This window comes from Bos taurus, chromosome 17 (genome assembly GCF_002263795.3).
Source record: "Bos taurus isolate L1 Dominette 01449 registration number 42190680 breed Hereford chromosome 17, ARS-UCD2.0, whole genome shotgun sequence".
Taxonomy (NCBI): domain Eukaryota; kingdom Metazoa; phylum Chordata; class Mammalia; order Artiodactyla; family Bovidae; genus Bos; species Bos taurus.
Genome location: NC_037344.1, coordinates 18,176,284 through 18,193,767, shown reverse-complemented (window position 1 = coordinate 18,193,767; position 17,484 = coordinate 18,176,284). Strand labels below are relative to the sequence as shown.

Genomic DNA, 17,484 nt, shown 5'->3' with positions numbered 1-17,484 from the left:
TTCTCCTAAGAGCTCCCATCTCCTTTCCTTAGACTAAAACTTTCCTCACAAATGTGCTAAGTGCCAACTACACATAAAACACCACGTTGGGGACTGTGCAGATACAAGCAGGAGTCATGTCATATCTCTTCCTGCTTTCAAGGAGTCAATGTGTCTTCTCCAACACTGACCGTCCCTCCCTCCGCTCCCTTAGACAGGCTGAAGGCACCCTCTCCTCCCTCTATTCCTCTGTCATTGGTACTATGACCTGGGACTGCAATTCATCCATTCAGTTGACAAATGTTACTTCTAAGAGGAGAGCCAAGCCATAAGGATGGAACAGGCAAGGATTTCCCTTGCAGTCCAGTGGCTGGGACTCTGCACTTCCACTGCCGAGGGCCCAGGTTCAACCCCTGGTTGGGGATCTAAGATCCTGCAAGCTGCAGGGCACGGCCAAAAAAATACTAATAAGGACCTATTGCATATCGCAGGGAACTCTACTCAATACTCGAATGGCCTATATGGCAAAACCATCTAAAAACGTGTGGATATGTGTGTGGGCATAACTGATTCGCTTTATCGTACACCTGAAACTAACACAACATTGTAAATCAACTATACTTTGATAAACATTTAAAGAATTAAATTTAAAAAATGCAACTTCAATCTAATTGAAGGGGGCCTGATAACCTGCATTTCTAGGAAACATTCAAGTGATGCTGATAATTGCACTAAAAAAGAGACGGAATAGGCATTAGCCAGGAATGGAATTGCTATGTAAAGAGGCGAAGAAGAAATGAGGAGAGAAGAAATTCCAGGCAGAGGCACAAGGAAACTCCGCAAGAAGCGTTTGTTGATCCAAGAGCACAGTCAGGAGAAGGCAGTCAGGAGGGTTTTAGGTGAGACCCATGCGTTCTGTTTGCTCCTCCCCCAACCATTGGGCCAGAAGCCACATGACCCCGAAAGCCCTCACCTCTCAGCCAGTCAGTGGCTCGGTACTTGTAAATGGAAGAGGAAGGAGACAGAAACAAGAGGGGCGGAACACAGAGCAAAGACTGGGCCTGGTTCCTCCCACCCACCCAGAGCAACTATGCCTTCTGACCCCTTTGAGACCCAAATTGTTCAACCCAGCTTTAAAAGAACTGAGGCCTGCTGGAATCTTGCCAATAAACCCACCCCTCCTTTTCTGGTCTTAAGTGAGTTTGAAGAGGGTGCTTGCTATTTGCATCCAGGAGTTCTAAGAAAAACCATAATTCCCCTGAGACTGATTACTCTCACTTTCCAAAATGCGTTTCAGACTTATACCAAGAAGAGTGTAATAACCACAGTAACTTCCCTGATGGGGCTTTATGGTAGGTGCCAATATCTGTATTTTATAAGGAAGAAACAGGTTCTAAAAGGATAAGTAACCTGCCCCAAGCCACAATACAGTAAATGCTGGAGCCAAGACTCCAACGAGGTGACTCTCAAGTTCAAGACTCCTGCCACTAGAAGTGTTGCCACTTCTGAAGTTTTAAAATCTGCATCACCAACTGGGATCTCCCCCTGGCTGGAGTGTCCTCGTTTCTAAACATTGTAACACTGTCTGCTATTGAAATGGACATGAAGAGTGCAGATATTAGAGTTTAAAGTTCAAAGATTACCTTTACACTTAAAAAAAAAATAAACACTTCATTGTGGAATGACTTTAAATTTACAGAAAAGTTGCAAACACGGTACAGAGAGCTCCTGATGCCCCTCACTGTTCTCCTGTTAATTTCTTATGTTACATGGTACATTTGTCCAAATTAAGAAACCAACATAGCGTTACTATTGAGTGAACTCCAGACTTTATTCAGACTTCACCAGTTTTTCCACGAATGTCCTTTTTCTGTTCCAGGATCCAATCCAGATTCCCATACTGCATTTAAAATGCCTCAGTTTTTAACTTAAAAAAACAAAAACGGAGACATTTATAACAACCCAAGTTGGAGCTAAATGTAAAGCGCTAGGTTTCCTATTTTTGGACAACCACCCTTTGGAGAATCTCCTTCCAATCCACAGAGCTAAATATTATCTAGGCCTGGCAGTGCCTAGATGCACTATCTTTTCTACTTTATTCTTCTTATACCTTAACTTAGATTAGAAATACATATATGTCGGGAAGATCCCCTGGAGAAGGAAATAGCAACCCACTCCAGTATTCTTGCCTGGAAAACCCCATGGACAGAGGAGTCCGGTGGGCTACAGTCCATGGGGTCGCAGAGAATCAGACACGACTGAGCACTTGACTTTCACGTTCATACATTGTTTTCTCAGGAATCAGACCAATTTAGCTTTCTTAATATTGTGCCACTCAAAATATAAAACCTTGATTTTTTCTTTGTATGTTTTCCAGATTTTCTACAGTAAATAATTTCGTAATAAGAAAAAAAGTTTGGTGCCATCCTGTACTTCTAAAAGGAAACAGGACTTTTTCTAACATGGAGACCAACAGGCTCATTTGTGTGTGGAGTATGTCTTCCAAGAAGATGCTAGATTTTCCCCTCCCACCACTTGCATAGTTCAGCATGTGAGATCTTAGCCAATCAGGGGCTGAACCCATGCTCGCTGCAGTGGAGGCACAGCGTCTTAACCACAGATCACCGGGAAAGTCTCAATGTTAGACTGTGAAGAGAGCCCAGGTGCCAACGTGCATTTATCTTCCCCAATCGGAACTCAGGTTGAGTCAGCGTTACAACTTGGAGATCTACCTAATTTGATTCTTTATCAATTAAATCATTAAACTGTAGGGTTTTTTTTTTCCCCTGAGATATATTTTAAACTGATTAAATTACTGCTGTCATTTCTTCACTCCTGTGCATTAGAATTATACAGCTATGCCCTTGCCAGGTGATTCTCAGTATCTGCTACTAAAGTGCCTTTGCTTGGCCTGGCCGTGTGACTTGCTTTGACCAATGACAAGTGGGTGAAAGGGGCTTTGTGTCAGTTACACACCGAGGCTTCAAGAGGCATCGCAGGTGTCTGCTCATGCTCTGGCTTCCTGTGGACACCTGAGAAAACCAACCGACAGGGCCCAGAATTAAGACACAGCACAGGCTCTGAGCTGACCAGGGCTTCCCTAGCGTTAGAGAACGGTGGTTCCGTGTTAAAGAATCTGCCTGCCAATCAGTAGGAGATGCTGGTTTGATCCCTGGGTTGGGAAGATCCCCTGGAGAAGGGAATGGCTACTGACTCCAGTATTCTTGCCTGGGAAATCCCATGGACAGAAGGGCCTGGTTGGACTTCAGTCCATGGGGTCGCAAAGAGTCGGACATGCCTTAGCGACTAAACCACCATCGCCACCACCGAATTGACTAGAAGCCTCGAGTCCCACCTGGCCTGGCCATGCCCCACCCGGACCAGTGAATACAGCTGCTTATCAGACCTGTGTTTGCTGTTGTAAACCACTGAAGTGCTGAGGTGTCTCATAAGTGGCCAAGCTGATACACCAGACAAGACAAGGAAATTAACTTCTCCCCAATAAGCCCTGACAACCTGTTTTGGAATTAAAGCAACCCATCCGAAGCAGATTCAACTTACTTCCAGGCATCAGTTCAAAGTGAGGCCTGCCTTCTTCAGTGGACAGAAGAGTAGCCAGCTTCCCTTCTATCATCTCTCCATCGATGAATTTTCCATACAGGGCCGTCCTTTCATCAGGGTACACGTAGGCTATCTTCTCTCCTGTCATCTCCCCATCTTCATTTACTTCTCCTACAAGGCTGCCTCCATCCTGATGGGAGAAACCCAAAACCAGAAAATATTATATTATAGTATTTATCTATATGACACGACCAGTATTCTTGGGCTTCCCTGGTAGCTTAGCTGGTAAAGAATCTGCCTGCAATGCGGGAGACCTGAGTTTGATCCCTGGGTTAGGAAGGTCCCCTGGAGAGCGGCTACCCACTCCAGTATTCTGGCCTGGAGAATCCCACGGACTGTATAAGCCATGGGGTCCCAAAGAGTCAGACACGACTGAGCGGCTCTTACTCACTCACTCATATGACACGAGTTCAAGGTATTTCTCTTGTGCATGCCCACTGTTAGTAGCACTAATATGGATCATAACAGTTTAAGAACTCAGCTTTTCACATGAGCATGAACAGCATGAGGCATATCATCCCTCCCCACCCAGTCTCCTATAGGCTATATGCACAGGGAGCGTATAAGCCTGATTTACAGAGTCAGAGATGGAGCTGTACTTTATAATCCTGGACAAGTTACTGATTCTAACTTGGTTTCTTACCTAAGAAACAAACATGCTGTATTTGTGTGAGCACGTGTATTCAGTCCCTTCAGTCGTGTCTGACTCTTTGCGACCCCATGGACTGTCGCCCACCAGGCTCCTCTGTCCCTGGGATTCTCCAGGCAAGAATACTGGACTGGGTTGCCATGCCCTCCTCCAGCTCTTTCCTGCCCAGGGATGGAACCTATGTCTCCTGCGTTGCAGGCGGATTCTTTACTCACTGAGCCACCCATTTGTAACATGTCATAAACACTGAAAGGAAATGTAACAAGGGTTACTATGGGCCAATATCAAATGTGATGAGGATCTGTAGCAAAACAGTCTTACTCACTATGCTTAGAAATTCGTTTTTCAAATATTGAATTCTGAATTTCTGGTCTATTAAGAAAATCTTTAGTCCAAAGATACTTAAGAATTAGTTCAGTGTACGTGAGTAGAGAGTTGTGTTTTCTAAGGAATAAACAAAAGAACTTTGAGATACTGTCTTTCTGAGAGTCCTATACCATGGCTTTTTATTTTTTTGAGCTAGAATGCAAAGTGAAAAAAGAACAACTAAATTCTGCTCCTTTGCCCATCACTTCCCTCTTCCCACTCTTCTTTATTTACTGCTCCCTTCTGCCTCCTTCCAGGAGAGGAGCCAGCTGTGCTTCCTGTTTTACTGTCACTTGCTTCATTCCCAAGGGTCCTTAAATGCTTTAGGGCAGAGGCTATCGTAGAATTCTCTATCCTGGTACCAGTGCTAGGGACACAGGAGGTGATATAAATACTTTGTAAATTGCATTGGGACACTAAAAATAAACCAGTAGTTAATTATTATTAAATATTATTAAATTATATAAATAAATATTATTATATATTATTAAATAAAAAGAATTAATTAAAAAAATCGAATCTAGGGTATAAGATATGTTTCCTTTTTTTCCTTCCCATCTAGGAGGTCCTCATGGTATAAATAGAAATCTAGGACCTTTGAGGGTTTGACCTAAGACTAGTAAGGCCATGACATCTTCTAAAAGCTTGGCTATTTCCTCAACTGAAAGGTTCTAGAAGTAGCTACTCAGAGTCAGTGATGTGGGACGACTTCTGAGTGATTTCAAATGCTGTTTACTGAGAGAGAGCAGGAAGAAATAACCACCAAGTATAGGATCTCCACAGTTCACTGTAGTCTAATTGCTCTTTGGAGAAAAAAGAAGTTATAAATTTAAAAATGAATCACAGAACTTCCATAGAAAGCAAAATACTTGGAAGCATTTTTCCCAGATAGAGAGGACATTGCTACTGCTGCTAAGTCGCTTCAGTCACGTCCGACTCTGTGTGACCCCATAGACAGCAGCCCAACCAGGCTCCTCCGTCCATGGGATTTTCCAGGCAAGAGTACTGGAGTGGGGTGCCATTGCCTTCTCCGAGAGAGGACATTAGGCATGTATTACTGCTCTTCCTCCTCCCTGAGTTAATTCTTAATAACCCAGCCTGAACAGAGATGTATTTTCTGCAAGATCTGCCTTCAGACTTGCAGTGATGAAGACAGCTGAGTGGTGTTAGAGCACATGAGCTCCTCACACACTGTAACTAATTAAGCCATCAAGATTACTATTTATTCAGCATTCTGTCTTTCTAGGGTCTCAGGTTTTCTCCCCCCTTACGTGCTTTAAACTTCGTTTTGGGGGCAAGTGATTTTATTTGTCCAGAACAATAAAGCAGAGATTCTTTTATTTCAGAAAGGAGTTGGTGGTTTTAGTTGCTAAGTCATGTCTGACTTCATGACCCCATGGACTGTAGCCCTCCAGGCTCCTCTGTCCATGGGATTCTCCAGGCAAGAATACTGGAGTGGAATGCCATTTCCTTCTCCAGGGGATCTTCCTCACCCATGGATTGAACTCGGGTCTCCTGCATTGCTGCAGGCAGATTCTTTACCGACTGAGCTACCAGGGAAAGAAAAATGAGTTTTTAATGAAAACTCTCCATCACTGTACCAAGGTAAACTTTCGAAAGAAATAAACTACCCTTGGCAGCAGCAGCAGCACCCTTAGAATGAGCTTACAAATCCTGTATGGAGGATCATTATTTTTTGCCTCGCTTTGTTCCTACTTTGACCTCAAGTCACAAAACACTTCCTTGTTGGCTGTGCCGGGGGAGCAGAGGGAAAGCTGCTCCCCTCTCGCCTCTGCTCAGTGGCTCCCCCTATGGGAAGAGGAATCCTTCACTTGATCGGTGAGAAGGCAGGATCTGACACCCATCTCTACCAGGTTGGGGTTAACAGGATAAAGACTGCTGTCACATGTTCTGCATTTTTGCTCACCTGTTCTGAGAACTGGCAGCACCCATGGGCTGCACCTGCTCTCCTCTCACCCTCTCTTCTCCTTGGGGAAGCTCCCCCAGGCAGCCCTACTCCCCAAGGGAAAACTGCAGCTTTCTAGCTGCTCTGTGGGCACCTGGCCCATCTGTTTAGTTCAGAGGGGCAGAAGTAGAAACCCATGACACCTCTGCATTCTAACTCTGCCATAATGAAGTCCTGATCCCTGACACCTATGTCCATTTCTTAATTGCTCAGTTGAGTCTGACTCTTTGTGACCTTATGGACTGTAGCCCTTTGGGCTCCTCTGTCCATGGAATTCTCCAGGTAAGAATATTGCAGTGGGTTGCCATACCCAGGGACCGAATCCAGATCTCCTGCATTGCAGGCAGACCCTTTACTGTCTGACCCATCAGGGAAGCCCACTTCTTAATTGATTCTCAACCTGGAGATCAGAGCAGTGGGATGCGATCACCAGCCTCACGCCTGGCCCCAATGCCAACAGATACTATACACAAAATGTCATCAACCAAGTTAATTTTGACAGCTTGTAACTCCCCAGTGCTTCTTCCTTTCTAAGGTGGAGTCCTCTCTTGGTGTTTAAAAGGACACTAATTCAAGCTGAAAGCTAAAATGCAGCTGCGCATTTTAGGTTTCAAACTGCAACTACATTGAGTGAGTCAGGTCCATTCACCTCAGTGCATCTTTGATCTCCTCTAGGGACTTAAATTGATCATAGTTACAAGTAAAATTACAAGTAGTGGGAGAATCTTGTAATCAATTGCATTTCCCTCATTTCAACTCCCAGGAGGAATGCCACTTTCCCTGACTTCAAGATTCACTGTGCTATGGGCAGCTCCCTAGCACGGGGCAGTAGGAAGCTTATTCTGCCTAGTGACGAACCAACAGAAGTTTCAGGCTTCCTAATCTGGTGGGTACCTCCACCTCTTCTCCCTCTGTAACAGAAACTTCTGAGCTACTGCAGATCCTACCAAGAGAATGTATAAATGTGAAACATTTTTTTTCTTTGGCTAGAGTATAACTTATTTTTCAGCAACAATAATGTGTAAGTAGATTTTCCTGGTATTACTTTTCCTGTTATACATATAATAGAGACTTTGTTTTTATTGATACTTTTAAATCATAAAAGGAAAGGATTAAGACTAAGAAAAAACATATTTTGACTTAAGCTCCGGACAAAATAAAATATTAGATAAAATATTTTTGCAGGTCTATTTTCTGAAACATTTTCTGGAAACTCACTAAGAACAGATGGGGTATTTGAAATGCAAACAAAAATTACAGCATTAATTCCCAGCCATGGGTTTTTGCTGCTTCTTTCTGCTCTAGTCAACTCCAGAAAGATCATAAAATGTTATCAAATATTCAAAGGCTAGTTAATTTTAATCACCTTGATTTAAGCAATATAAACCAAAAAATGGGGAGGGGGATTGGAAAGCCAAGTAACAATAGTGTAATAAGTCCAAAAAGATGTGAAATTGTTGGAATCATTCTTACATATGAGAGAGAATAAAATTAATTACAACAATGAAACATTCCAACATTCTTTCTATATCCCAAAGAAATATTTTTTAAAATCAATGTATTTTTGTTTTTATTGGTGGTATAATCAAGCCAGTTTGTCTCAGTTTGGTTTTCTTTTAATTTTTTAAAAGATATTTACCGTAGGATCAAACCCAGGCCCCCTGAATTGGGAGCATGGAGTCTTGGCCACTTGACCACCAGGGAAGTCTCCTCCATTTTGTTTTAATTGTGACTAATCATTTCTTTCCAAAGCCACCCTGAAGAGGAATTTACAGCAGATCGGAGGACAATTTAAGTCAACTGTTTCACAGTGAGAGGACAACCCCCCTAAGTTGTTGGCTTCAGCTACTGGCTCTCAAGTTTTCACAGTCTCATGTTTTCTAACACAGAGAATACATTTTATTCTTCATTGGGAGGACTCAAAGCCTTGTCTTAAAACATGCTATTTTTCAGCAAAATGAGCAGTGACAAGACTTACTGGGTAGTATATCCAGCACACTCCATGCCGAATGTTATCTTTGTATTGTCCCTTGAAGATCAGCCTCCCGTCTGTGTCGTACTCCTGGGCCGGTCCATTCAGCTCTCCGTCTACATATGTGCCCTGGAGAACTCCTCCATCCTCGTAAGTGTAAACTCCCTGGCCCTGCAGGGCATCGTCCACATAATATCCCTCCAGGGTGCTGTGAGACAAGGGAGAACAAAAGAGGAGAGTGAGACCTCGACTCAACTCTCCTAAAAGAAAGGACCGTATCATGCCCACCTCTGTTCCAATGACCACATGTACTCAGTACATCCTCCTGAGTTCTCTGAGACTGCTAGGGAAAAATACTCCAGAGATATGGGTAGGATTAGAAACAGAGGAAGATCTAATTCCTAATCTCCTAGCTCCTATTAAGTCCAGTTTCTCTACTGAAAGAAGTACAAGAGAAAGAAACCACAAGTGGAAATAGAATAAGCCTCATCTAAGTTATGTTTCCTGGGGCTTCCCTGGGGGCTCAGATGGTAAAGAATCTGCCTGCAATGCAGGAGACATGGGTTTGATCCCTGGATTGGGAAGATCCGCTGGAGGAATGCATGGCAACCCACTCCAGTATTCTTGCCTGGAGAATCCCCTTGGACAGAGGAGCCTGGTGAGCTACAGTCCATGGGGTCACAAAGAATTGGATACAAGTGAGTGACTAAGCACACTAAGTTTCCAAGGCTAGACGCTGACCAACACCAGGCAACAGAAATGCTGGTGTTACCCTTTCCACACATAAACCACTCCTGCTTAACTTCCCTCATGAGTGGTCCAGAACTCACTGGGAGTTCTCAAGGGTCTTTAAATGGCTTATATAGAGTGGTCTCCAATAATACAAACATGGTTTAGAACATGTAGATGTCTACCTATCTGTCTTACACTATTAATGCATTATTTATTGGTGACAACCACAGTTAGTATCCATTCAAAAGTATCCCCTTCCATCTCTTTGGAAGCTATCTGGGGAGGTACTTGTGTGTGTGTCTATGTGTGACGTGTGTGTAATCATGGGCAATGGGGGTAAAGTATGGAAGACGGCAGGCTAACCCTGACTAACACCAATTGCTGTTGTTTAGTCACTTTAGTCATGTCCAGCTCTTTTGTGACCCCGTAGACTGTAGCTTGCCAGGCTCCTCGGTCCATGGGAGTCTCAAAGCAAGAATACTGGAGTGGGTTGACGTTTCGTTCTCCAGGGGATCTTCCTAATCCAGAGATCAAATCCAGTTATTTGAGTCTCCTGCATTGTAGGCGGATTCATTAGTAGCCTGATAGAAAGTTTGAGACCCATAGTCCCAAAACTGAAGAAAGCTCACAGGGGTGTTTATGGTGATTTTATAAGAACCTTTTTTTCTCTCCTCATAAAGCACTTTTTGGATTTCATAACATATTTTGAGTGTCAGCCTTGCAAAGGCCATTATGCAACAAAGCTAACTTTATCCAAAAATTCCTTCATGAACTGAAATTTGGAATAAAGGGAAAGACCAACTCAAATTATTATTTTTTTTACAATTAAAACATAAGATGCTTAGCAACAAACAGTTTGATTATTTTAACATGCACAGATAACACTCATTCATTAATTCAACTAACATATTTATAGGATGGCTTCAAGTAGTGAGTACAGTTGTATGAGGATCTAGGAAGCATTATGAACAAGACAGCCATAAAACCAGGAGACAGGTACTGGGGACAGGAGGGAGCCATGGGGACGGATGTGGCTGCACCTGACTCTGCCTGGAACAGTCTTATCTTGCTGTTAATGAATGATAGAACGATCTGTAATTATTAAAAGAAAAGCACAGTTGAAATAACGATACCCTCTGATTACAATGTAATTAGACTATCTGTAGTCTCCCAAAGAGATCAATCATTCTCTTTCAGTTTTGTTTGTATGATCGATGATAAATAGGCCTAGTAAATTCATGTAGAGATGAAGGTGTACTTCAGCAAAGCCCTTGCATCAATAATCAAAAGTCTAAATTAGGGAGGTTGGAATTAATGAGATTACACTGTCATTAGATTTCAACCACGAAAAAAAAAAGAAAAGAACAATCTTGGTGAAGGGTAACCAATCAACCAATATAATGACACAACAGACAGGACAAAAAACTATTTAATTATCCATTTTGACTTGGGGAATTACCAGATAAAATACAGGATGCTCAGTGGAGTTTCAGATAAATAACAAATAACTTTTTTAGCATAATTATGTTCCAAATATTGAACAGGACATAGTTATACTAAAACATTTTTTGTTGCTTATCTGTGTGTGTGTGTGTGTGTGTGTGTGTGTGTGCGCTCAGTCATGTCTGACTCTTTGCGACCCCATGGACTGTAGCCTGCCAGGCTCCTCTGTCCATGGAATTTTCCAGGCAAGAATTTTGGGATGGGTCACCACTTCCTATTCCAAGGGGATCTTCCCAACCCAGAGGATTGAACCCAGGTCTCCTGTCTTGCAGGCAGATTCTTTACCAGTGAGCCACTTGGAATACCATTTTAACTGGGTGGCCTGGATTTTTATTTGTTAAACCTAGCAACCCTATTGACTGAATTCTCAGTGGCATTCAAAATGTTACTGTGTGTGTTTGGGCAGAATTATCCCCTGACAGACTAGACTGCCAATATTTCTTAGGTTTATGATGAAATCTACAAGGCATGGGTCTCAAGAATCAGTTAAACAATCATGTGGATTTGCACATATTTCCCCCTGGTCATGTCCAGTAGCTTGTCTCCCCCTCCCTTCCAGCAGAGCCCACCCTTATTAGTATCATAATCCTAAGAACAAACTGCTATTTCCTATAGCTCAATAAACCTAAGATTCCCAAATGCAAAGTCATAAGACTTTGGAGAGCAAAACTTACTGCATTGTTTTCCAGCCCCTGCCTGAGGAAACAGCTTAGCTTCCTTGGTAAATTGTTTTGGTAACTTGGGTGGAATCTGATAACAAAAAAGGGACATGTTATCATAGGAACTGTGATCTCCAAGGCAATAAAAAATGATAAGGCTCTGAAATCTTCTGTCACTTAGGAAATAAAATAAAAAAACCTTCTTAGTCTGATGTTAAAGGCACCACTTCTTTCTCTAACTTTTTCCTCCCGAAGAGGCTGGCAAACCATAGCTGGCTGCCTGTTTTTGTAAATACAGTTTTACTGGAACACGGCCACGAACATTCCTTTCCGTATCCTCTGTGGCTGCTTTCATATCACAACAGCAGAGTTGAATAATTGCAACAGAGGCCATACGTGGCCCCCAAAGCCTAAAATATTTATTATCTCCCCCTGGGCAGAAAAGGTTTGTCCAACTTCTGCTCTAGAAGCCCCTACTTACATTATTCACTGGCCTCAAGCACACCTCTATGTATCTTAGCTTCTATACTCTGTTTTCCCTGCTTCTTCCCTTAAAACATGTGTAACTAAACTTTTTAAATTCCTGAGGATGCCTTCAGGAAAAAAAAGAAAAAGTTATGGGTTACATTTGCCTTTTTATCATTCAAAACAAAAATAACTTTGGGAAAAGAATGAATATTCTCCAACCTCTGGTCTTTTTCTATTTAAAAAAGAAATCAACTATGAGAAAATGGCATTATGTTGCACTCAATTGTTAGTATCCAGTCATATTTGAGAAGTAGCTATGGAGGGAAAACTTTCTAATCTTTTTCTTGCTGAAATGGCACAGGGAGTTATGCTATAAAGGGTGCTCATCATCGGCCTCCCTGGAGCCTACCCTTCCCCCACATGGAGCCCTGCTTCCAAAGGAGGCTACCTTGACCTCTGTAACCACAGTCGCTGGAGACTAGTCATGGACGGGTACAGGAAGTGCCACGTCTTTATCCATGATCAGCTTATGGGCCCCGTTTCTCTAAATAGATTGTAAGCCCTTTACAGGAACAAATCGGGCATTATGTATTTCTCCCCTCACATATAAACACAGCATATCTTCAAGCGCTATTTCCTAAATGAAAGAGTGAAACTGGGATAATCTTGCTCTGAGAAGAGGCAATTGAGAGGGAACATGAGCATGTTAAGAGTATTTCTCAAGCGCAGGGAGAATTTTTTATATGAAGTGTATGTGCATTTAAAAAAGAAATCAACTGTGAGAAAATGGCATTATCTTGTAGCCACTCAATTGCAAGTGAGGAAAGTTTCTTAAACTCTGTGCTTTATTTCTCCATTTGTGAACGGCAGCTACTAATGAGGCTATTCAGGATTACAAGGTTTAATACACAGCAAGTGCTCAGAAGATGTGAGGACATAACGATGGCTCGAATAACAACTGTTATTATTATTATTATTATTTTTTTTTTTTGCTTTTTATGCTGGAATGGAAAATTTTATTTTATTTTATTTTTTTTAATTATTTTTTTTTATTTTTAAACTTTACATATTTGTATTAGTTTTGCCAAATATCAAAATGAATCCGCCACAGGTATACATGTGTTCCCCATCCCAAACCCTCCTCCCTCCTCCCTCCCCATACCATCCCTCTGGGCCGTCCTAGTGTTATTATTAAAATAGCACGCACTTTCATGTATATGACGGTGAGCTTTTTACTGAGAAACTTAGCTTAAAACAGCAGCACTAGGGAACTAGTTATGAGACCCTGGAGTAGACAAAGAAATGAACAACACTGCTCTAGATTTACTTTTAAAAAACCCAGCTAGAAAGATTCCTCTCTGAGGGAAGGATGAAATAAATGCTTAAGTGAAAAAAGTAAAACATATTCATTGTAAAACGAACAAACAAACATAAAGCAAATCAAACACTACAAAGATGTGGAAAGCAGAAACCCCTGTACACTCTTACTCAGTTTGGCATATATCATTTAAGACTTTTTTTTTCCATTAATACATTATGCATTTTCCAACCTTGCGTGGTGGCTGTTTTAACAAAAATGGGATCATACCACACCCAATGTTCTTGACTTGTATTTTCTTAAAATTTCTTTCAACACTTGGCAGATATTTTAGTATGTTAAGAAGCTACAAAAAATGGTTTGATTTTTCCAGTACCAGCACTTGAATCAAATAACTTGAAAACATGGAGAAAATTTAAAAATCAGTTTTAATTAGATTTCCTTCTTCCCATATACACACAGACCATTTTTATCTGTTTTATCAAAGCTCTTGTACTTAATTTTCCAGTATTAAGTTAAATGAGAAAACCTAACTTACAAAGAAATGAAAAAATTTTATAGTTGTTTACCTAGGCAGATACATCTGCAATCTATTCAACTATTTTCACTGAAGAATTCTCTTTAATATCTGAATACACAAAAGTGTTCTTAGGAGACTAAACAGCTTTGGCTTTTCCTTCACATTTTGGGCTCTAGAAGGTTTGGGGCTTTCCAGCTCCTGAGGCATAAGCTGTGCTCCCTCCAGCACCGTGTTGCCTTCCTTCTGTCTGGTACAGAACCTAGAGGGAAATTTTATTTAAAAATTATTTATTTATTTATTGGTCATGCTAGGTCCTAGTTGCAGCACATGGGCTCTTCAGTTGCAGAATGTGGGATCCAGTTCCCTGACTCGGGAGCAAATCTAGGACCCCTGCATTGGGCAACCACTGCACACCCAGGGAAGATGAAAGATATTTTAAATGAAGGGTAATTCTACTTTACACTCCTATCTCTAGCCAAATTAACTTTTGACTAAGTTTAAAACATTGTTCAGTTCACTTCAGTCACTCAGTAGTGTCCGACTCTTTGTGACCCCATGAATTGCAGCACGCCAGGCCTCCCTGTCCATCACCATCTCCCGGAGTTCACTCAGACTCATGTCCATCGAGTCGGTGATGCCATCCAGCCATCTCATCCTCTGTCCTCCCCTTCTCCTCCTGCCCCCAATCCCTCCCAGCATCAGAGTCTTTTCCAATGAGACAACTCTTCGCATGAGGTGGCCAAAGTACAGGAGTTTCAGCTTTAGCATCATTACTTCCAAAGAACACCCAGGACTGATCTCCTTTAGGTTGGATTGGTTGGATTTCCTTGCAGTCCAAGGGACTCTCAAGAGTCTTCTCCAACACCACAGTTCAAAAGCATCAATTCTTCAGTGCTCAGCCTTCTTCACAGTCCAACTCTCGCATACATACATGACCACAGGAAAAACCATAGCCTTGACTAGATGGACCTTTGTTGGCAAAGTAATGTCTCTGCTTTTCAGTATGCTATCTAGGTTGGTCATAACTTTCCTTCCAAGGAGTAAGCATCTTTTAATTTCATGGCTGCAATCACCATCTGCAGTGATTTTCGAGTCAAAAAAAAAAAAAAGTCTGACACTGTTTCCACTGTTTCCCCATCTATTTCCCATGAAGTGATGGGACCAGATGCCATGATCTTCATTTTCTGAATGTTGAGCTTTAAGCCAACTTTTTCACTCTCCTCTTTCACTTTCATCAAAAGGCTTTTTAGTTCCTCTTCACTTTCTGCCATAAGGGTGGTGTCTTCTGCATATTTGAGGTTATTGCTATTTCTCCCGGCAATCTTGATTCCAGCTTGTGCTTCTTCCAGCCCAGCGTTTCTCATGATGTACTCTGCATAGAAGTTAAATAAGCAGGGTGACAATATACAGCCTTGATGTACTCCTTTTCCTATTTGGAATCAGTCTGTTGTTCCATGTCCAGTTCTAACCGTTGCTTCCTGACCTGCATACAAATTTCTCAAGAGGCAGATCAGGTGGTCTGGTATTCCCATCTCTTGAAGAATTTTCCACAGTTTATTGTGATCCACACAGTCAAAGGCTTTGGCTTAGTCAATAAAGCAGAAATAGATGTTTTTCTGGAACTCTCTTGCTTTTTCAACGATCTGGTGGATGTTGGCAATTTGATCTCTGGTTCCTCTGCCTTTTCTAAAACCAGCTTGAACATCAGGAAGTTCCCGGTTCACGTACTACTGAAGCCTGGCTTGCGGAATTTTGAGCATTCCTTTACTAGCGTGTGAGATGAGTGCAATTGTGCAGTAGTTTGAGCATTCTTTGGCATTGCCTTTCTTTGGGATTGGAATAAAAACTGACCTTTTCTAGTGCTGTGGCCACTGCTGAGTTTTCCAAATTTGCTGGCATATTGAGTGCAGCACTTTCACAGCATCATCTTTCAGGATTTGGAATAGCTCCACTGGAATTCCATCACCTCCACTAGCTTTGTTCATAGTGATGCTTTCTAAGGCCCACTTGACTTCACATTCCAGGATGTCTGGCTCTAGGTCAGTGATCACACCATCGTGATTATCTGGGTCGTGAAGATCTTTTTTGTACAGTTCTTCTGTGTATTCTTGCCATCTCTTCTTAATATCTTCTGCTTCTGTTAGGTCCATACCATTTCTGTCCTTTATCAATCGAGCCCATCTTTGCATGAAATGTTCCCTTGGTATCTCTAATTTTCTTGAAGAGATCACTAGTCTTTCCCATTCTGTTGTTTTCCTCTATTTGTTTGCATTGATTGCTGAGGAAGGCTTTCTTCTCTCTCCTTGCTATTCTTTGGAACTCTGCAGTCAGATGCTTATATCTTTCCTTTTCTCCTTTGCTTTTCGCTTCTCTTCTTTTCACCCCTATTTTAAGGCCTCCCCAGACAGCCATTTTGCTTTTTTGCATTTCTTTTCCATGGGGATGGTCTTGATCCCTGTCTCCTGTACAATGTCACGAACCTCATGCCATAGCTCATCAGGCACTCTATCTATCAGATCTAGTCCCTTAAATCTATTTCTCACTTCCACTGTATAATCATAGGGGATTTGATTTAGGTCATACCTGAATGGTCTAGTGGTTTTCCCTACTTTCTTCAATTTAAGTCTGAATTTGGCAATAAGGAGTTCATGATCTGAGCCACAGTCAACTCCTGGTCTTGTTTTTGCTGATGGTATAGAGCTTCTCCATCTTTGGCTGCAAAGAATATAATCAATCTGATTTCAGTGTTGACCATCTGGTGATGTCCACGTGTAGAGTCTTCTCTTGTGTTGTTGTAAGAGGGTGTTTGCTATGACCAGTGTGTTCTCTTGGCAAAACTCTCTCAGCCTTTGCCCTGCTTCATTCTATATTCCAAGGCCAAATTTGCTACATGAAAATATATATTTTTTAAATGCTCTTTTTTAAAAAATTGAGATATCACCAGCATACAACAGTATATTACATATTATCTCTTAAAATATTGAGAACTAAGTAAAGAAGAACAGCAATAAAAAACCCAAGTCATCTGCTAGGGCTCTATCCAACCAGAAATGCCAACTTACTCCAGGATGTGACAAGCAAACTGAATGGAGCTCTGTCATGCAACCATGTAATCCTGTGTTCTATCTTCAAAATTTCTTACCTTTTAATAGATCTATGAGTCTGTAGCTTCTGATTTTTATAAAGTTTCAAGATAACAGCAGGATATGTGAAGGGCAATCAGTGAAATTGAGTTTTGCTCTGTAAAAATAAGCCCTGGGAAAACCCTGCTGGCCACTGTTAACTGATAATAGTAATATCAGTAATAAAATATAATAGTAAAAAATCATAACAATAATAATCCATCCTTGCTCTTGTGGGCATTGTGTTAAGTCAAGTAAGTCAGACAAAGACAAATACTCTATGTCCCCACTCATATGTGGAACCTAAAAAAGCTTAACTTGGGATTTCCCGAGCAGTCCAGGGGTTACAACCCCTCACTTCCAAGGCAGGGGGTGAGGGTTCAATCCCTGGTTGGGGAGTTAGGATCCCACATGCCTTTTGGCATGGCCAAAAAATTTGAAATAAAAAATAAATAAAAACAGAAAAGTCTAACTCCTCGAAACAGACTAGTAAAGAGTAGTGGACGCCAAGGGCTGGAGGGTGGGGAAATGCGGATATGTTGGTCAAAGGGTACAAACTTCCAGTTATAAGATGAGTAAGTTCTGAGGATATACAGCATCCAATTAGAT

At 41.7% G+C, this 17,484-nt stretch overlaps 1 protein-coding gene across 2 annotated transcripts in view; it reads right to left on the bottom strand.

The window, feature by feature from the left end:
- The window catches only part of SETD7 (SET domain containing 7, histone lysine methyltransferase), a 56,620-nt gene that overhangs the window by 19,054 nt on the left and 20,082 nt on the right, over positions 1–17,484 (bottom strand). The window contains exons 1-3 of one of the 2 annotated variants that reach the window (XM_059876257.1): positions 11,463–12,901; positions 8,560–8,761; positions 3,541–3,730 (exon numbers count right to left, since the gene is read on the bottom strand). In XM_059876257.1, the coding sequence (XP_059732240.1) occupies positions 3,541–3,730; positions 8,560–8,761; positions 11,463–11,467 (397 nt within the window). In that variant the 5' untranslated portion in view covers positions 11,468–12,901. Of the gene's footprint in view, positions 1–3,540; positions 3,731–8,559; positions 8,762–11,462; positions 12,902–17,484 lie in introns of those variants that run through there. The other variant, XM_005217582.5, reaches the window with a different exon arrangement.